The sequence below is a fragment of the Anguilla anguilla genome, chromosome 11 (genome assembly GCF_013347855.1).
Source record: "Anguilla anguilla isolate fAngAng1 chromosome 11, fAngAng1.pri, whole genome shotgun sequence".
Classification (NCBI taxonomy): domain Eukaryota; kingdom Metazoa; phylum Chordata; class Actinopteri; order Anguilliformes; family Anguillidae; genus Anguilla; species Anguilla anguilla.
Genome location: NC_049211.1, coordinates 32,785,796 through 32,806,385, shown reverse-complemented (window position 1 = coordinate 32,806,385; position 20,590 = coordinate 32,785,796). Strand labels below are relative to the sequence as shown.

Genomic DNA, 20,590 nt, shown 5'->3' with positions numbered 1-20,590 from the left:
GATATTATTTTGAGCTTTTTGTTTAAACAAAACCCCCATATTACAAGTAAGGTAGGACGGTTTTGCTCCTAAGGTGAAAAATCTGGCTTTCCCACTTTTTTCCTCCGTTAAGCACTCGGCTATCAAAACTAGCCGTTTGATAATTCGGTCTCGCGGCCTCGGCCTTGGTGAACGCAGGTTTTTTCTGTGGTTTTTGACCCCCCCCCCCCCCCCCCCCCCCCCCCGAGCAAAATATTATAGTAGTTAGATAGTTTGTACTTATTTTTACATACTAAACTTAGCTGCAGTTAATTATAATACTATAATCTGATTCCGGGTAAATTTCAGTTGTAGTCTGTTCTGAGATATACAAAATATTTCCTAGTACAGGGGTTCCTCCAGTCATTGCTATTTAGTAAATAGCTAGCCAAGTTAGTTGATTATAACCAGAGGGATTCTACTCCGGGTAGTTCTTTTCAGTGTTATTTATTTAACGCTTAACTTTTGGTAGTTAAAAGTGCGTTATTGCTTATTTATTTATTCTCCGGTTTGTGCTGCTAGTTGTCCGGAGCCACCTGCACACTTTTAATTTGAGGGCTTGGTGTCTCTGTCTCGGCATTTTTGCGTACTAACATTTAAATTTAAATCTGTCTAGTTTTGATGACCAGCAATGACTGAAGAAACACTTGTATTAGGCAATATTCTAATTATATCTCAGAACAAAATACAGCCCAAAATTTAGCTGGAATAAATTTATAATAGCCTAAACTACAGCTAATGTTAGTCCGCAAAAATGCCGACACAGAGACACCAAGCCCTCAAATTAAAAGTGTGCAGGTGGCTCCGGACAACTGGAGAATAAATAAGGTACCAAAAGGTATCAAAAGGCATTTGATAAGGTACCACATGAGAGACTTGTTAGTAAACTGAAGACAGTGGGAATTAGGCTAGAGGATGAATTTCAGATTGGATTAGGAACTGGCTACAGGGTAGAACACAAAGAGTAGTAGGAGGGATATTATCTGAGCAGGGAGCTGTTAGAAGTGGAGTCCCACAAGGATCAGTGCTGGGACCACTGCTCTTCCTCATTTATATCAATGACCTCGACAGTGACATAGAAAGTACATTAGTCAAATTTGCAGATGATACAAAACTGGGAGGCCCAGCTAATAGTCTGGAAGCTATTAAGTAATCCAAGAAGAAATAAAATCCAGAAGTGGGCGGAAACCTGGCAAATGAAATTTAATATAGCCAAATGTAAAGTTCTGCATGTGGGAAATAAAAATATGGGCTGAATGGCCTGTTCTTGTCATAATATTATGTTATGTTATTATAGGGTTTTCATTTTCTGAATACATATCATAGTTTGTGATGTAAAACTGCCCACTCAGCATTGATGCTGGGTAGGAGAGATACTGGACTGTGGTGTGAGATGGTGGCAGTGAACAGCAAGTTCCACATTCCTTCACACACACACACACACACACACACACACACACTTTATTACGTATACACTTACATATACTACTCATTGATCACTCACTTCACAAATATACTGTACTACACTTGATTGCTACCCCATAATGTTGTACTAATGGGATTGTTTTTGCAGTTATGTGGCTAAGCTTTTCTTTCTCCTGCCTTTCCCCCATCTCTCTCTAAAGGGGCAGTCATAACTCTGTCATATCTGTCCCCCTACAGGCCTTGGACAGTTTGAAAGACGGGAGAACAGATAATGGTGAGGAAGAGACTTTTTTCTTTTACCACGTAATCTGATGTTCTAACATGAAAAGTAAACAAAAGACTAGGCATAACTGCACACCAAAACAAGGCCAAAAGTTGGTTGAAAAAAGGTTCAAAGTATGCCATTAAGCCATCGTAACCATGAATATGATAAAAGAGGTTGCTTGTCACACCTCAAAATAAGCGGCCAGATTTTCATAAAATAAACCCAAAAAACTGCAACTCATGAATTCAGATTTTTTTGGAGTGACTTCAGAATAAAAAGAAGCCCAAAGTCATGTTTTAAAAACCGACTTGGCAACTCTGAATCTGTTGATTGGACTCCCAGAGGAGGACATCTCAGTTGTGAGATTATTGCTGTGGAACGATTGGTTTCTCCCTTGTTTGAATATGCAGTTCTGCTTAAGAACAGCAGGGGTCTCTCTGGCTCCATGTCTGTCACTTCTGCAACAGAGGCTGGATTGTTCATTGGGAGGAGCGAATGACTGACTGGCAGGGTTGAGGGCTTGCAGTGACCTAATTCATTCCTGGCTGCAGGTGCAGAACCATCTTTCACTAAAAGGTGTGCTTCCTCACGTCAAAAACAGGCCAGCACGTGGTACAGCAGAGAGGGAAGGGGAGAGAATGAGTAAGAGAGAAACAGGGTAAAGAAAGGATATGTAAATTGAAAAGGGAACAAAAATGGTTGGGGTGCAGGAAGGAAGGTGTTCAGAGGAAAAAAGATTTTTAAAATGAATAATTTCTTATTTTGTGGGGCATGATGGAAGTGGGTGGAAAAGGGTTTTATGTTCTTAAATTGATCATGCAGATAAAAGCCTATTTAAATTTCTTAGAACCCTGAGAGAGAGAGAGAGAGAGAGAGAGAGAGAGTTGGTATTTAAATCCACCTTTATTGTCAGAAATCCACAAGTGACGATCAAAATATAATCACAAGACCATCCGGCACCCCTGCAAGAGAAACAAATAAAAACAAATGGCAACACTGCTTTGCTAAAATTGAAGGTCCAGCCTCCCCTCCCCATCGGCTTGTCACAGGGCCCCATCAGTCCCCCACAATAGCACAAACGTTGGTACATCACGCACACGTGATTGATACGCAAATTCCACCCACCAGCCCCCTCAGAACATCACCTGCCTCTACAGACCCTGCCCCGAGAGAGAGAGAGAGAGAGAGAAAGAGAGAGAGTCCCATTGTCGTCTGCTGTTGATTGAAGCAGTGGAATTCATATGAGAATATGCACTCCCCCCGCCCCCATTTCCTTTCTCTCGCTCTCTCTCACACACACTGAGATAGGCTGCCGTTACCCTGGCGACCTTTGCTGCCTTTCATGTGCCCGCTACATCAAGGTTAACCTTCACTATCACAGCGGGGGAAACAAATACTGGAGCCGTTAATCTGGTCTAAGGACGACTTTCAGACTCGCTTTGAAAAAAAGCCAACAAGTAATCTCTCAAAGCAACATCAGTTTAAGCGCTGCTGTCCAATATTCTGATGGCAATATTAACTAAAAACACTAACAATTAATTCATCAAGAGCCTCAGCAATAGAGCTGACTTGTGTTCGCTTAAAATTGACAAGCAGATTTGGCCATACATTGGGCCAAATCTTCTCCCATGAATGAGACTCCCCCCCCCCCCCCCCCCCCATACACCTCCTTCTGAAGGCAGAATTGCAGCTGGTTATTTCACGCCAGGCTGAATTATCTTGTTGTGTATATTAAGCAGCCTGGTTAAGGTTACTGAGCATGCCAGAGTGAAATGTATTTTTACATACATTTCACTCTGGGGGAGACATAGCTAAGGAGGTAAGAGCGGGTGTCTGGCAGTCGGAGGGTTGCCGGTTCGATCCCCGCCCTGGGCGTGTCGAAGTGTCCCTGAGCAAGACACCTAACCCCTAACTGCTCTGGTGAATAAGAGGCATCAATTGTTAAGCGCTTTGGATAAAAGCGCTATATAAATGCAGTCCATTTACCATTTACTCTCTGAGAACCATTCCATCAGACCATTTCTGTAGAGTGTAGCTATGATTTAAAAATATCAAAAATTTGGCATCTCCAATTCTACCCAAATTTGGAATTTTCAGTTCGGAAACTATGCACAAACGTGCTCATAAACACCCCGACGTAACTCGCGGTTCTCCTCTGAAACACCTGGTGTTGGCTAACTGTTTCAATGTTTCAAGCTGCATACACGCAGGGCAGGGGGGGGGGACCCAATCATACGCGTGCACAGAGAGATAGCCACGGCTCCTGGATGGCCAGCAGGGGTCGCTTGAACAATGAACACAGCTATCCATGCTGACTGAATCCTTCCCTCATAACCCTTGGGGGATTCAAAGCCAATTATGCTGGCCAGTCGGCACAGGCACAAGCTGGATTCGATGTGCGACTGTAGTGCTTACTCATGAGCTGCAAGCTGCACTTTTACCAAGTGAGCTACCCAGCAGCCCTTGTTATGAATTTTAAAGTGAACGCATATTACAGATAGGGGGAGGGGGCAGCTGTGACCTGAATTTTGAGCAGTGTCTGAGCTGGAATTGCAGCTGGGGGGTGGGGTGGGGTGAGATGCCCCATTCTGTTGCGAGTACCCCACCGGGTTCAAGATTCAAAAGAAGGAACTGATGTAAGTGTAGTACCCTGCCTCTAAATCGTACCCTTATCCATAGATTGCGTCACATCCTGCAAATAAATGCACTCATACCCACAGCGGCATGCATAATCCTCTTTATATATGAATACAGCTCTAATTCATACCTCAGTGATAATCATAGAGGGTGGCAGTGGTGGGGTGGAGCTGGCCATAGGGTCCATTTTATCTGGTAATCAGAATTCTTTGAGTTCAGCTGTGGCCCCTGCCCACTTCAGCATGAGCCTCAGCCTGAATAGCTGTAGGAAATAACTAGCTGTAAAAATGGATACCGCATGGGTTTCAAGTCACTCAGGATGAGAGCATTCGCTAGGCAATAAAATATTGCAGCATTACTGCTGTTTGTTTAGTGTTTTTTTCTTCTCTTAGTAGTAGACGTCCTTGGTAATGTCCTGGAAAAGCTGGCTGGTCGTATGTTAGCCGTGATGTGCAATGAAACGGGATAATTTTCTCTGCAATGTTTCCCATGCTGGTGCACATGAAGAAATGAGCCATTTCAATATTGTCTGCCCAATTTTAAAGACTCCGGCGGTAATGATGCACTATGATATTATTAATCCTGCACAGCCCATGTGGACAGATGGTCCATACCAAAACAAACAGAGGAGCAGAAAAACAATCAACCTAACTGAGTTAGGCAAGGGGATTAATTTTTTTTAAACACACATCCATACTGGTGAGCAGCTCATATTAATTTCATAAAGCAATAGCAAAAAAGGGTCTCCATGCATTTCTGCTGTGTAACCCCTGGCTAAAGTATCGCAAATTGCACTGGGTGTGAAAAAACGTGATTGTGAAAATGAACATTTCGGCATGTGGTTAATTGCAGTTAATTGCGTTGGTGCCTTTAGTTGGGTTTTCATGTGTTCCATTACACAGCACAGCCTCCAGCCCATAAACAACGTTATGCATTTTATTTACAGTGCCAGCCCGCTCTCCTTATAAGGATCACGTAATCGTCTGTGCATTACCCATAATCCTCTGCAGTGTGAATATACTGGGGAGGTCAAAAATAGGTCAAAAACTGTTTATGCATTAGGCATACTGTATAGTGTGTGCATTAGAGGCTTGATAACTACAGATGTGAATGAATGAAATACTATAATAAATGTGGGCCATTTTTCTTTTCTTTGCATTTAAGCCGTAGTAATAATAATAATAATAATAATAGTAATAATAATAATAATATCACAAATATATTGTATTTATATACTGTAGAGTATTCATAAAAGATCTAAATTCCTCCAAAATGAACAAAAAAAAGACAAGCAGAAAGAGACAGAGCCATAGCATCTATAAGAAAAGTAGTTTTTGGGATGTATAATAATATTGTGGTTGGAATTGTTATGGGCTGATAATAACTTGAATAACATGAAAATAACTTGTGGGTATTGGCCTCAAGATCAGTTTATGGCCAATGTAATGATGCAATGTACCATAAAAGTGATGCACAACAAATCTGTTTTGGTAAATTACATGAAAAGTAGCCAAATCATTGTAATCTGACTGTGTGGAGGAGGAGTAATTTTAGTGTGAGCAGTTAGCATGGCTAACTTCATGCCTCTCACTCCTGCTGTAAGCCCTATGGTCCTAGCATTCATCTTCAGTTCTGCTGCTATTATAATTGCTAACTTCAGTTCCTAGCCATTTTAAAATTGAACCTTCCTTGGTACCATAGGTAACGCATCGTCCTCTGCAGTGCACATAACGTGGGGTTCCACAGGGCTCAATTTTAGGTCCTATACTTAAAAAAAAATTGTACATGCTTCCTCTAGGTCATACCATTCCAAACCACAACATTTACTTTCATTGTTATGCTGAGGATATGCAGCTGTATCTCAGGCTAAAACCCTGGATTACAATTGTGTTTCATCTCTCATTAGCTGCCTCCAAAATATAAATAGATGGATGTCTCAAAGCATTTTGCAGTTGAATGAAACCAAATCTGAGATACTTTTGTTTTTTTTAATGTGTTTTTTTGGTGTCTCTGAGATGCTGGAGTTTCAGAATGTCTTTGTAATTTTTCTAAAAATTCATTGTCTCTTTTCATCTCTCAGCTTGCATCCTAGAAAGTAAAGCTGGGGCGAAACAGATTTGGTTCTTTGAAAGTTGAAAAGAGCTTTGTTTGCCAACATTTAGGATTAAACTGCCCGACATATTATGTGTTTTGGAAGTCACATCCTGTTTCTCATAGAAAACAGCTCAACATTTGGAGCTTGTGAGGACCTTAAGCGTGCTGGCGCACTTGAGTATTTTTACCAGCCACACTTGTGAGCTGATCTATAAAGAGGCTCAGCAGCTCTATGGACTCATGCTCTCTGCTTAGTTATAAACTAAGAAAGTAGGAAAAGTTTGTACAAATAAAATTTAAGTTTTTCCTTCATAAGTCGACATCTACACCCATCAACATCCTTCATGAATATGGAAACTTGGTTGTAATTTGCATCTATGTTATAATGTGAAACAGGGAGATCTCATGCTGGATTTGGCTAATATGGCTACATAACAGATAAGTTTTTATATTTAAAAATATTAGATTAAAATGTGTGAATTTTGTATTTGAGAGAGAGAGCGATAAGCTGGTCTCTCTGTTTTGGGTTACCAGGTTCAGAGTACCTTAAAACAGTAAATGAGAGGCAGATACACAGGCTTTACCCACCCTCACCCTCTCTTCCTGCCCATTTGGTTTCACTATTTTGCCCCCTCCTGTCTGTGGAGAAGTAGGGCAGGCAGTCATTGCCAGAGTGGGCCACTAATGTCGTCTTTATCCAGTGTATCGTGTTGGAGTAAACCCAGGAACTAATAATAAACAATAATTGTACTTCTTCTTGTCAATACTGAATGCATTATTCACAGTCTAGGCTGGTGTATGTGAACCTTTAGGATAATGACTTAATTTAATGACTCCTAAAGGTGATTTGAGTCAGGTGTTCCAATCAATGAGATGAGATTGGAGGTGTGGGTTGGATGTGCCCTGCCCTATAAAAAAAGGCACGAAGGTTTGATTACTGACAGAGTCTGCTGTTTCCAAGAAACATCTGTTCATGCAAACCATGCCCTGAACAAAACAGTTTTCAGAGGCCCTTGGAAGAATTGCTGTGATGCATAAATCTGAACAATGCTATGAAAGCATGTCTGAAGGCCTGGGTGTTCATCAGTCCACAATGAGACAAGTTGTCTGCAAATGGAGGAAATACAGTGCTGTTGCTACTCTCCCTAGGAGTGGGCTTCCTGTGGAGATCACAGCAAGAGCACAGAGTGCAGTGCTGAAGCAGGTCAAAAACATCCATTAAGTAAGAGTAAAGGACCTGAAGAAATCTGTTGAATTTGCTAAAGTCTCTGTTCATGTGTCCACTGTTAAGAAAAACACTAAACAAGAATGGTATTCTTGGGAGGACGCCACAGAGAAAACTATTGCTCTCCAAAAAAAACAAGCTTGTCTCAAGTCCCAAGTTTGCAAAAGACCAGCAGGATCTTCCACAACACTTCTGGGATAGTGTTCTATGGACGGGTGAGACAGAGGTTTAACGTTTTGGCAGAGATGCACAACGCTATGTTTGGAGGGAAAATGCACTGCTCACCAACATCAAAACCTCACCCCAACTTTGAAGCATGGTGGAGGGAGCATCATGGTTTTGGGCTGCCTCAAGGCCTGAACAGCTTGCAATCAAATAATTCAAAATTGTATCAAGAAATTTTACAGGAGAATATCATGGTAGTGGTTCACCGCCGAAAAGTTCAGTGATGCCACAAAACAGTGACCCAAAACACATGAGTAAATCAGTGGTGAGGACAGGAGAAAACTAATGCTTTGAAATGGCCAAGTCAGAGTACAGGCCTTAACACAACTGAGATGCTGTGGGATGACCTGAAGAGGGCTGTTTATGTAGTATTAATGAAGATAAGATATGTAATATTAATGAACTTAAACTGTTTTGTTAGGAGGAGTGGTCTAAGATTCTTCTCGCCCATTGTGCAAGTTTGATCGGCAGCTGTAGGAAACATTTGTTGGAGGTTATTGCTGCTAAAGAGGTCCTACCAGGGTTCACATACTTTCTCTGGCCTGAACTTTGAATGTTTAGACGGTGTGTTCAATAAAGACAAGAAAATACAATTGATTGTGTGTTATTAGTTTAAGCCTAATGTGTTTTTCTATTATTGTGATTTAGATGAAGATCAGACCACATTTAACGTGTAATTAATGCAGAAAACTAGGTAATTCCAAAGGGTTCCCAAAGTTATTTTTCCAACTGAACATATAGAATTGTAACAGTAGTCTTCATGTGCAGGCACCATAGGTACGGTTCTGAGAAGGGGGGGGCTTCAGATCAATCACAGACAGCCTATGAGAGCAGAGAGGTGGGGAGTGGGGTTTCTTTTGGTTTTCAGCCAACCAGATGTTACAGTTTATGCAGCCATTAAAACTGGGTCCATGACATGCTTAAACAAATGAGATGTCAGTTAAGAAACAGCAGAAGAATAAAATGGTTTGGGCTGATGTTCCACTTTGTACAGCCGATATAGAATGTACGGGGAATTGGTTATTGCTGTAGGTTCAAGGAGTCAGGGTGAAACTGCATTTGTCCATGTGGTGACAAAGCTGGTTGTCACACAAGGAAAGAGAGGTGCTTAGATTCAGATGATAAATGTTTAAAAATCCACAGATACAAATGAACACACACACGTACATGCATACAACCACACAAGCATACATCCACGCACACAATCACATGCACACACAAACAAAAACATTCTGCACAAATGTATGCACACACAAACAAACTCACACATGCCGCACATTACAGCTCATGACACATGACATCACAAACTGTTATATGATTATGATTCATGGTTGCCGTGACAACATGCTATCCCAGGTTTCTGCATCTCTGTTCCTGTAGAGCCACAGGTTCTGCTGCTTTTGTTTACATCTTAAATTAAGCAACACATTCAAAAACAATTAACCTCATATGATCAGTTAACAGTGTAATGAAAGGCCAATTAAGAGCGGAATAAGAACAGACCAAGCTCAGCAGCTCCCCAGAACTAGTGTTATAGACCCCTGTGCTCGTTGAACCAGAATAGGATGAAAATGAAAGACTTCAATAATAAAAGACTTTCACCACAAATATTGGTTAAAGTAAAAAGCGAATGGCAAAAATTAGCCTTTGTCTTTGCACATGCCCAGTGAAAACAGCACAGTGCTAGCTGAGTACTGACTTTGACCTTTTATGTTCCACATAGAGGAAGTGAAAATGATGGATTCTAATCTAACTTCAGTGTAACAGAGCCTAGGCATAGATGGGGAAGGGTGTGAGCCCACAGTATTTCTGAAAACAGCCGTGACAGGATATGCTTCAGATCTGGTAACGACATGGCGGACAAGATGGAGAAAAGCAACAGATCGTGTTAATAACCCACCCCCTCCCCACACACACACACACACACACACACACATAAAAGCCGGGCGGGAAAATCAGGCGAGCGTTTCGGCTGTCACAGGAGCACTTCCTGCCTGTTAGGGGCCAGCGGGGGGCCCTTTCCACAGGTCAGGACGCCGCGTTTCGCTCGCGCATTAAGGAGCGGACCCCCTCCGCAGGGAACACACTCCGAGCGCTTTCCTGCACGTTTTCCATCCCCCGACGAGTAACTCATTACGGAGAAAGAGACAAAATAATTAGGCGGCTTTTACAGAATTGTGCGCCTCTAAAGGACTTGGGGTGGGGGGCTTTTGAGGGGAAATATTGCAAGGGGATGGGAGGTGGGGGATGAATTCTGTGCTTGCTTTTGGTTGTAGGAGAAGTATTTCAACCATTGACAACCAGTCCCAGAAGCTGATTGAAACTCACAAAATCACAATGAAGAAAGAAAACAGAAAATCGGTGTAATGAAAAGCCGTGAACTTGGATCACATGACACAAATGATCATTTTAAACCGTGGTGGTTGGATTCCTTGTTTACTTCTTTTTTTTTTGCAAAAGTAGCATCCTGTTCTCACCCTCTTTCGTGCCTACGCACCCAAATTTGAGTCAGTACCTGTGGCCGGCATACATGCCCAATGTATAGCACACCCATGTTTCACAGATGAGGGGGTGCTTTGGTTCTTGGACAGATCCTTTTGGCCACCACAATTTGCCCTTGTCATTACTGTGATACAAGTGTATCTTGGTCTCATCTGTCCACAAGACCTTATTACAGAACTCTGCAGGCTCTTTTAGGTACTTCTTTACAGGCTGTAACCTGGCCATCCTGATTTGTGGCAAACTAGTAATTTACGTCTTGCAGTGTAGCCTCAGTAGTTCTGCTCGTGAACTTTTCTGCAGACAGTCTATAACACATCTACTTCTGGCTCCTAAAGAGTGTTTCTGATTTGTTTGACAAGTGTTTGAGGGTTTTTATTCATTATGGTGACAATTCTATAGTCACTTACCAGGCCCTTTGTGATTTCTGAGCTCACCAGTGCTTCTTCTTAATGAAGTTCAAAACCATTGGGAAGTCTAAGGTTTGGACAATTGTTTGGCTCATTGTTTATTTCTCAGCCTCATAATGGCTTCTTTGACATTTACTGGCACAACTTTGGTCCTCATATTGACAGACGGTAGTAAAAGAATCCAAAGACAATCAGAAGCCTAGAATCAAGGCTGCATACCCAAAGCTCTCTTATACCTGCATTAAGGAAGTAACTGACTAATCTGAAACCCCTGTGAAGCCATTTTTCCCCGAACATTATGGTGCGCTGAAAAATTGAAACTGAAATGTATAAAAATACCCTTTCATAAAAGCTGGGAATCTCCACTTCAGTCATATGTGAATTATTTGATCACAGATCTTGGAGTACCTGAGGCGATTTTTAAAAAATGTCTCTGTCCCAAACATTTTGGAGGTCACTGTAGCTGTGTATTCCATGAAGAATAACAATCTCATATTCATATCCCAATCAATCAGATCAACAAATGCTTTTATTTTCTGTAATGTGCACATGGCATCTTCAGATAGAGGTTACATTTTTCATTGGTTAAATTATGACAGTTGAACTCGGTGAGTAATTTCTGAAACTGGGGACACTTGGTCCTTGAACCTAAAAACTTTTGTGGATAATAAAGAGTTCAAATGAAGGTTTTGCATAAGTTTATTAAAGATAATGAAAGAACTTAAACATGTTTTTAACAGCCTTAATGCATCAAGAAATTGACTGCAAAAATAACCGGAATGCATAGGATGGCCCCAATAACAAATTTTAAGATCTGCTGTTCTGGAGAGTATTCCTGTGTTAACTCTGGCCCTGAACACACCAAGAGTCTCTGCCCTCACTGTGAGTTTTAGTGAGGTAAGCTATTTTGCCATCTCTGCGGTATCAGTTTTTTTTTTCAAATGTCCCCTTTTTTTGCTGACGGCACCAAATGAGATGTACTGTTTTAAAAACTTTTTTTTTCCAGAACAAACTTTCCTTCCGTCCTGAGAATCTTAAAAGCTGACAGGCATGGTACTCTCAGCTCAAAACTTTGCAATTCATCGATTGAAACTCTGGCTGAAACTCGCGTGTGGGAAACTCTACAGAGAACTGATCTTTAAAATGATTTTTTAAAATTTGATTAGTATTAAAATAGGAATTTCCACTGGGCCACAGAAATATAAGGCTTACCTGGGCATGAGAGACCACCAAGACCATGACCAGTTTAACCTGGGCACAAGTGATCACCGTGACCGTGGCCAGTTTTTCTTCAGCATGAGTAATCAGCATGACCATGGCCAGTTTTACGTGGGCATGAGTAACCAGCATGACCGTGGGCAGTTTATATTCTGGGTACAAACTGCAAACTCATAAGGCATAGCTGTCAAACTCAGGTCCTGGATGGCCAGCCCTACTGCTGGTTTTTGTTGTTCTCTTTCAATCTTCCTTTTCCCTTTTTGAAGTTTCATTTGCAAAGGTGTTCTCGGTACTCTACCATTAAATATTTGTACAATAATATCTTTAAGTCTTATAATCTACACTCTCAAACCTTGTTTAAATTCCAGTTACTAAAAGAAGGAACTGAGGAGGAAGTCTTGACTTTCTCACTCCTTGGTCCTGGAATAGCCTTGCAAATAAATAAATAAATAAATAAAAAACAGTCCTGAGAGCTTCATTTTAGTAAAATAATCTAAAATCAAGAATTCATGAAGCAATGCTGGACATTTGTGATTGTTTTACACTATTGATATTGTTACAGAGTGGAATTGCTGTGCGTTAATATTGAGATACCAGCCCCATGCACCTCTATGGATGGTGTCAAATAAAAATACTGTATTCGGCAACACTCGAATAATGCATTCTCTCAGAATGTTTTCTACTCTCAAATTTGGCCACTATTATTCGGATTCAGATCTTTTTTTCCACCTCTTTGCTTTGATGCCGAAGTCAGCACCATGTTTGAAATGAATTTTTTTTAAATTACATTAAAAATAAATTCAAACTGAAATTAAAAACAATTACACTCAGACTTAAAAAGCTCAGAGATCAGTTTTGAATGTGTGAAGCAGCAGTAATGACTTTAGATTAAGAGTGCTCTTCATCTTATTCCAAATGTACAGGGCATAATAACTAAAGTCATTTTCCCCAAGGTCAAGTCTCACTGGTTGTACATATAGGGTAAGCCTGTTTTAGAATTCATACCATGACTGTTAGTGTGCTGGATTAAAAAGGACAAGATTAGTGGTGGCTGTTAATTCAATAATGTTTTATAAACAAATACATACAAATGATGCTCTCTTCTTACTGATAGAGACGGCCACCAAACCTTCATACAATTGACAACGGTGTGTGTTATAGCTGTCACTGATGACAAATCTTAGCGCTGATTGGTAAACAGGGCTTCAGGGTAGTAACAGCTCGACCATAGATTATAACTCCATAACCCAGAACAGATAAAAATTGTGATTCTACTGTTTTCTTTCTGTGGAGCCTAGGAAAACAGCACTTATTTCTGTACGGAAAATCTAGTTCTGTCTGTTTTGTCACTTGGAGGTTAATGTTTAAATTTGTTCAAAATTTTCGGGAAAATTTAGAACTAAATAATTTAAAGGAGAGTTGCAGTGTTTCAATGACTGACTATACAGTTTTGCAGAACAATGTAAAATTGTATCATCAGCATAAAAATGGAATACATGAATCAAGAGAAGAAACAACAATAAACATTGTAAACAGTACCGGTCCAAAAACTGAACCGTGTGGAACGTCTTTAGTGGAAATCACCATCTCAGAGAGATAGTGGTCAAAACACAAACAACTAGGAAGGTTGAGGCCAACATGAGACAGACAACCCAGAAGCAAAGAGTGACCATGGTGTCAAAAGCCTTAGATAGGTCTGCAAAGAGAGTGGCACAGGACTTTCTGTTATCGAGATCTAATGTAATTTAAAACCACAGAAATATCAAAAATAGTGCTATGCTTAGGCCCAAATCCAGATTGGTAAGCGCTAGGCACAGAGAACATCGATAGGTATGATTTGAGCTGATTATTAACCAGAGATTCCAGGATTCCAGCACATTCCATTCCAATTTTGATATGGGATGATAGTTTTTTGAGTTAGTCTTCTGTGTCCATCAAGCCATCTGCCCAGACTGGTTTCACAGGTCCCGCCCACTAAACGCCTTACAAAATCTTGCGTTGTTTGTGGATTGCACACCTGTCCTCCGCCATCGGACAACGTCCTTCTGATTGGAAATGGCAGAAATTTTCATTCAGTTGCTAACATGGTGGGCCTTAATCCCTGAACTCCACCATCTCCCAAACGAATTTGGCTGGAGACAAAAACCGAGCGCGTAGCAGCACCATTCCTCGCCGCCATCGACGGCATGCCTGAAAACGCGGCACCGTCAGACAGAGGCCAGCTTTTTTGAAGGTGTCTCCTCCATCTCCCCCTCCCAGCAGCAGAGATACCCCAAAGAAAGCGCTGCTTAAATCTGCCACCCTCCACAATGGCCTGTCAACCCATCCCTTCAAACGGTAGAGGCCCTCCACCTCTTCCATATTTCGCGGAATCAAGCGGGATTTTTCATGTGAGGCAGTGTGTCACGTCGCGGAGAGAGGGAAGAGAGAGAGACAGAGCAGCCGCTCGGAGCTCCCGATTCTTAAATAATGATCTGTTTGCCAATTTACAGCGGGGAGAAAGACACCAGCTGCACATGAATAAAACATCCACAACACTGCTGCTTATTCACCCACATTTGAATAGGTTGCGCACAGCCGAGGTATAAATATTGCACAGATGTCGCGCCCGTTATACACTCTAAATATATCAGCATTCGCCATCTATCCTTTCATCCTCCTCACATGCAGCTTGAATGGAACCCTTATTTTTTTTAAAATAAATAAGAAAAAATAAAAAGGGAACCGTGTATATTTATTTTTTTTTCCACGAGCTGTCGTCGTTGACTTCGTGATGCACGCATCTATTAGAACAAGGCGGGGTTTTTATGAGGGTTAATATCGGGCGGCCCCAGCTAATTGCCGTCGCCACAGAGTGAGTATACCCGCGCTCCCGCGCTCTGATGGATAGGGATGAAAAGCTCCGTTGCAGGCCGATAAGAGCAGTTCGAAACTTGCTGACAATCACTGGCCATCAAGGTCAAAATACTGGGTTGGCAACGGAGTTAATGAGAATGTTTTATGCAGGTTATGCAAAGCTGATTGAAGTTTTTTTTTAATAATGCATCTTTTATCCTTTTAAAAATCTTTAAAAAAAATAAAAAAAACATAATTTGTACATTTATGTAACTGGGAAGGTCAATCTTCTCTTTTACCTTAACAAAGTGGGTAGGTTTAGAAATGCAACCATCTGCTTGTGGGGGAAATATTAGTTTGCCAGATGGAAGGAGCTAGTTTGGGGATCTGACTACAAACTCCTCCAGCATTAGTGGCTCTCATCTTTTGGTATGTATTGAAGGGTTTTTTAAAAAGAAAAAGAACGTAATACCTGTAAATAAATCTTGGGGGAAAATAACACATGTTCTCTATTTGGTGATGCCATCTGGCAAAGCAGACTGATGAAGGCAGTTTTGTTTGGAGAATCTGAAAGCTTTACAGTACTTATTTAACACACCCCCTTATTCACAATGCCTTGCGTCATTATACCAAGTACACCACATTACGTAACTCAACTTGCATACCTTCCTTTTGTGTTAGCGTTTCCCTGTTAGGGAGATTTACTGTGTCTAAAGGAAACTAGAAAGGCCTTTTTTTAGTGCAAGCTTTCCTTTCAATTTTATTTCCTTTATACTCAAAGAGTAAAAGTAAGTTGACTGTTACAGGGCAGGAGCATAACCTGAGTTTTCACTAAAGTTCAATTCATTTCAACCTGACAGTAGTTTGGATCAGGACACCAGAGGACAGAATGCACTGAAACCTGGGAGATGCTAAATGGCAGAACCGCTGCCACCGCAATGACCTCTTTGCTGTTTTCAGCCGCCATTATTTCAACGGAAGAAGCCAAAGGTGGTGGATGGAGGATACCTTGATGCCGCCTTCAAATGTAACATGTAAAATAAGGCACAGTGGAATGACCCGTTTTCTGATGATTTCGGTTTGGGACATGCCTACGAACGATGTGTGCGCAAAATAGCGAAAATAGTGAAAATGTTGCCTTCCGTTTCAGACGCAACCTCTGTCTGGCTCAAGAGGTCTAGGTCGGGAGGTCATCTCCATGGTTACCAGTATCCATAGTAACTGTCGCTGACTGTTGTGTTATTATTCAGTTTTGTGAAGTTCTGAGAGATTCAGGGCAGCGTTTAACAACTTTGTTAAAATGTTTGAAGTGACTGACGGTCTTTGTTGGTCACACTCCTGGCCACCTCAAACAATCAGAAATAAGTTCAGACATGGTATTCCACTTAAAACATTTTATTACAGACAAAATAAAAGAAGCATTGTGACAAAAGAACTGGACAAGGAGATGTAACAATAATTATTATAATAATAATTATAATAATAATAATGGTAATCAAACAAAAATAAAATAAAAATACACACCATGATAAAAACAAGCCAAAAAGTTACTTCATATCATTTATAAATAGATAGGAAACCAGTCAATAAAATTAAATAGAAGATGGGCATATTGCAAAGGAAAAAAAGAGACTATAATGCAATACAACAGACCGATTTTCATCACTGGCTTTACAAATAAAAGAAGAACATTTGGCAGGTTTGTACACAACTGAAATATCCCCCTCCCCCTTACCCCACCCCCAATCTCCGCTCTTCAAAAACTCAAGTGTGCTACAATGAATAGCAAAATGTATGCCTTCTGAAATTAAATGCATTATTATTTTTCACAAAAATTATAAAGATGAATTCAACACAATTCTAAAACACCTAGTAAAACTACTCAAAAACTATAAATCCACTGTTATGCTTTTCTTTAGTTACATTTCACATTAAGTATTTTTTTTTTATTCACCTGTACAAGTCGTTTTGTGGACTGTGATGAAACTGGATAATAAACAAAAAAGGGAGCAAAATCTTTACAGATGCACTGTGGTGTGATTGGCCAGGGCAGACTGTCTGAACTATAAGGTGAGACTTTTATAGACCCTCAATGACTGTCAGGACAGTATATCTTAAGTCTTTGTATTTCTTTAAATGTGGGGAGAAAAAAACAACACACGCACACGTACACACACACACACGCAAACACACATGCACACACACACACACACACAACCGATGAGCAGAGTTTTAATGCAAGATTTTGTGTGTGAAAATCCAAATCTGCCATGAAAAAAATTGCTCAAATTCACGAAACGCAAAATATTTTCAAAATGAAAATCAAGGGGGAATTACAGCTTAGTATGAAAACGGATGGAAAAAAGTCTGGGGTTTGAGATGTTCTCTATTCTCATAGAAGTGATATTTACAATCACACTGTGATAGATTGGTAAAACGTTTCAGTTCTCCTCTATGATACAAAAAAGGGTTTGAGTTACGGTTCTTATTTTGTTTTTGTTTGTCGTTTGTACTCCATTCTCTGCAGAAATTCTCTGAGCTGCTACTCTGAGAGCCCACAGTTTTGTCATCATCATCAAGGCATATGTCAACCAATAATGGACATCCTTACTGGGACTGTTCATGGCAAAGCTTGTGGCATAGGAGAAACAAAACAACAGAAAAAAACACTGAAAAGCCATCGAGGCTTCATATATTAAAGCTGAATGACCCCCAAGAAGCTGATCCACGTTTTATAATTTTTTTTTTTTTTTTTAACTTCCAGGGTCAACACAATCGCCGGATTTTCTAAGTGCTTGAAAAAAGAAAAGAAAAAAAAAATTCCCTAGTAGTCTTCTGGACTTCCGAATGGAATCCATTTGAAATTTTTCCTAAAAGAAAAAAAGCGAGAGAAAAAAAACGCTGGAAAAACAGGAGATAAAATGGTGGTGTTTGCGAGCTCCCTGGTGTCCTTTCAATTCAAGGTTCTTCAGCTTCAAGTGAGGTAGAGTGGCTTGTCCCTTCCTATCACGCTGCTGTGGGAACAAAGAGGAGAGGAGAGAAAGAGAGAGAGAGAGAGCGTCGGGAGCGTGAGTGCCCAAGACACGTCGGCATGGAAGGGTTGAAATATTCAATTCAATTCAATTTAATTTTATTTTTTGTGGAGCTTTTTACAAAGACCATTGTCACAAAGCAGCTTTACAGAGATCTGGGCCTGAACCCCCCAAGAGCAGGTCTAGGGTAACAGTGACAAGGAAAGAAAAACTCCCTGGCTGGTAAGAGGAAGAAACCTTGAGCAGAACCAGAATCAGAGAGGGGCCGCTGGCTGGGACTGGTTGATTGGAAAAAGGGTGATACTTGTTACGTGCACAATAAACCGAGAAGTGACGGTTCGTAAATGTCAATTACAATATTTAATCGAAGCTAGGCAAGGACGATGCTAACATAATCTACATTCGCTATTAAATAATGACACCCTGTTCTCAGGAACTGAAGGAACAAAGCAAACAAACAAAAAATGGAACACCATCCCAGAATTCCCTGGGATTAAAACTCCTTTCCGTCAACTTGTAAAGGAGCAGGAAATGTCAAGTCAGGAATCTTGAATTATGTATCATTATTTTTTTATTATTCTTATTCTCATTACTTTCTGCTTTTCCTGCCCAATTGGTGGAATCGTCAATTCTAATCAACATTTCTATTTCCTGGAGAGTTATGCAGATTTAATATTAAAGCAATATGCAACCTGTCTCAATAATGTCCCTGTCCCAAATCCATTGAAACACATTGTCCAACCATTCGTAACCTAGCATTGCAGGTTTTCAGCGAACAATGTATTTTTTTGCAAGCAAGAGCAAGGAACCATTTTATCCCCTAAACCGGAAGGAAACATTTCAAGAAACAGTCCTGTTTTTCTGCTTGTACATGCTTTTACAGAGGAAATGACTTGATATAAATACATCTGCTTTCATGTGAGATATTTCCGTTATTTTGTTCTCTGTAACACTGGCCACAGCTCGTTCTGTGTTGGGGAACGCAAAAAAAACAAAAACCGAGTATAACCATGAGAACTGCCTCTCTCTCCTGAACTATGGCACCAGTCCTTTGGAGAAGAAAGCCATTCATCCGTTGCCGTGGTGATGCAGGAATAATCCCGCTATCAATTTGGGCTTTCAGGAACATTCAAAATGTTTCCAGGATGCCCCTTAAATATTATTTTTTAAGCGACAGCAAGCATTGGAGGAACGTTAATTAAATTTTGATATTCCAGCTAAAAAGGCATTTGTATTGCGGAGGATCATTTACTCGTATTTTAAGTGAGCGTTGTTCAAAGACTGTTAGTTCTTGCATCCTGAACCTATTAAATATTGCTGACACACGACTGAGCTTGCATATGAAGTGCCTGGAATATTTTTTCTCTCTTACACTGACAGAAAAAATAAATGCATGTGAAGGAACATTTTCATCTTAACATTACCTGCCAGCAAAATGGGGGCCTAACTGGAATAACCCTCCCCATCTCCCCCACCAGTGCTCTGGAAACTACCGTATCTACTCACCTGCACAGGTTTCCGCTGCATTCGCGACTGCAGTACTCCCCGTCCCAGTCTGGGTTCTGTCCACTTCCTGGGTTGGACGCCCCCGGAGACTGCGAGCTGTTCTGGTAATCCGATTGGATGTGAGGGAATCCCTGGAACGGAGAATAAGCCCCGCCCACTCAGTCAGCATTCCCACCACGCACGAGCTGATCTCAGATCAGCCGCTGGTCTCATTAGCTCCTTCACACAATGAACATCCAGTTCATTGTGTGAAGGTGCTAATGCCACACAAAATATCCAGTGCAATAACAGACATATTTCTTCAAACTTAAAGAAAATAATGTTAGGGTAATGCTTCATACATTGATGAAAATGTCATAATAATGAAAGTTTTTTTTTAGCACATTTCTAACAGCAGTAATAATGCTAATAATGAAGATAATAAAAATGCTAACAATGTATTTGAGCAAGTGGAGGGCTACGCTGCCCTTAGCGGGGCCGCCGCCAACCTGCTGGCCAGGAGGAGGTGAATGAAGAGAAGCTTGGAGCCCCATCTGGTGGGAGATGATTGGCTGCGACTGCACCTGCTGCATGCGGATTGGCTGGTTGAGGATGGAGCCCTGGTGCAGGGAGAGCTGCCGGTGGAGCGGCGGGCTGATCTGGAAGGAGGACGGCGGGGAGGCGCTCATGCTGGGCAGCATCTGCGATTGGCTGAGGGTCCGGGAGAGGGCGTGGCGCTGGGGCCCGGCGAAGCTCTGCAGGTCGGACAGGGGGAAGGAGGCGGGGCCCAAATAGGGGGAGGAGGCCTGGGGGGGCACGCTGTACAGGGCGGCTTTGGGGGCCATCATGTGCGACGCCTGGCTGCTTTGGACGCTCTTGGACTCCACGGGGTCGCTGTAGCTCTGGAAGAACAGCACACGCAACACGACCGCACAGTCAGAGCCACACACATAAATCACTGGAGTTAAACTGCCACTCACTGATTGCTAACATATGTGTATCAAGCTAATGTGTCTGTGGCCAAATACCAACTTGCAGAAATAAAAACAATATTGCAGTTTCTTGAAATTGTGCTATCCAGTAGCTGCTGTTCAAGCAACAAGGACCATATTTTTGGTTGTTGTTTCATCCAGAGCAGTGGGAGTCAACCCTGTTCCTAGAGATCTGCTGCCCTGTAGGTTTTCACTCAGGCACTAACAAAGCACACCTCATTCATCAGCTG

At 41.3% G+C, this 20,590-nt stretch overlaps 1 protein-coding gene and 1 long non-coding RNA gene across 6 annotated transcripts in view; one reads left to right on the top strand and one right to left on the bottom strand.

The window, feature by feature from the left end:
* LOC118207883 overlaps positions 1–20,590 on the top strand; it is a 137,309-nt gene that overhangs the window by 75 nt on the left and 116,644 nt on the right. Inside the window, exon 2 of the long non-coding RNA XR_004761477.1 lies at positions 1,681–1,717. This is a non-coding gene — a long non-coding RNA (uncharacterized LOC118207883). The remainder of the gene's footprint in view (positions 1–1,680; positions 1,718–20,590) is intronic.
* The window catches only part of LOC118207882 (TOX high mobility group box family member 2-like), a 131,945-nt gene continuing 128,135 nt past the window's right edge, over positions 16,781–20,590 (bottom strand). For 3 of the 5 annotated variants that reach the window (XM_035382041.1, XM_035382043.1, XM_035382045.1), the window contains 3 exons: positions 19,824–20,270; positions 19,390–19,520; positions 16,781–17,865 (listed from right to left, as the gene is read on the bottom strand). In XM_035382041.1, coding sequence (XP_035237932.1) covers positions 17,826–17,865; positions 19,390–19,520; positions 19,824–20,270 — 618 coding nt within the window. In that variant the 3' untranslated portion in view covers positions 16,781–17,825. The remainder of the gene's footprint in view (positions 17,866–19,389; positions 19,521–19,823; positions 20,271–20,590) is intronic. The other 2 variants (XM_035382042.1, XM_035382044.1) reach the window with 1 other exon arrangement.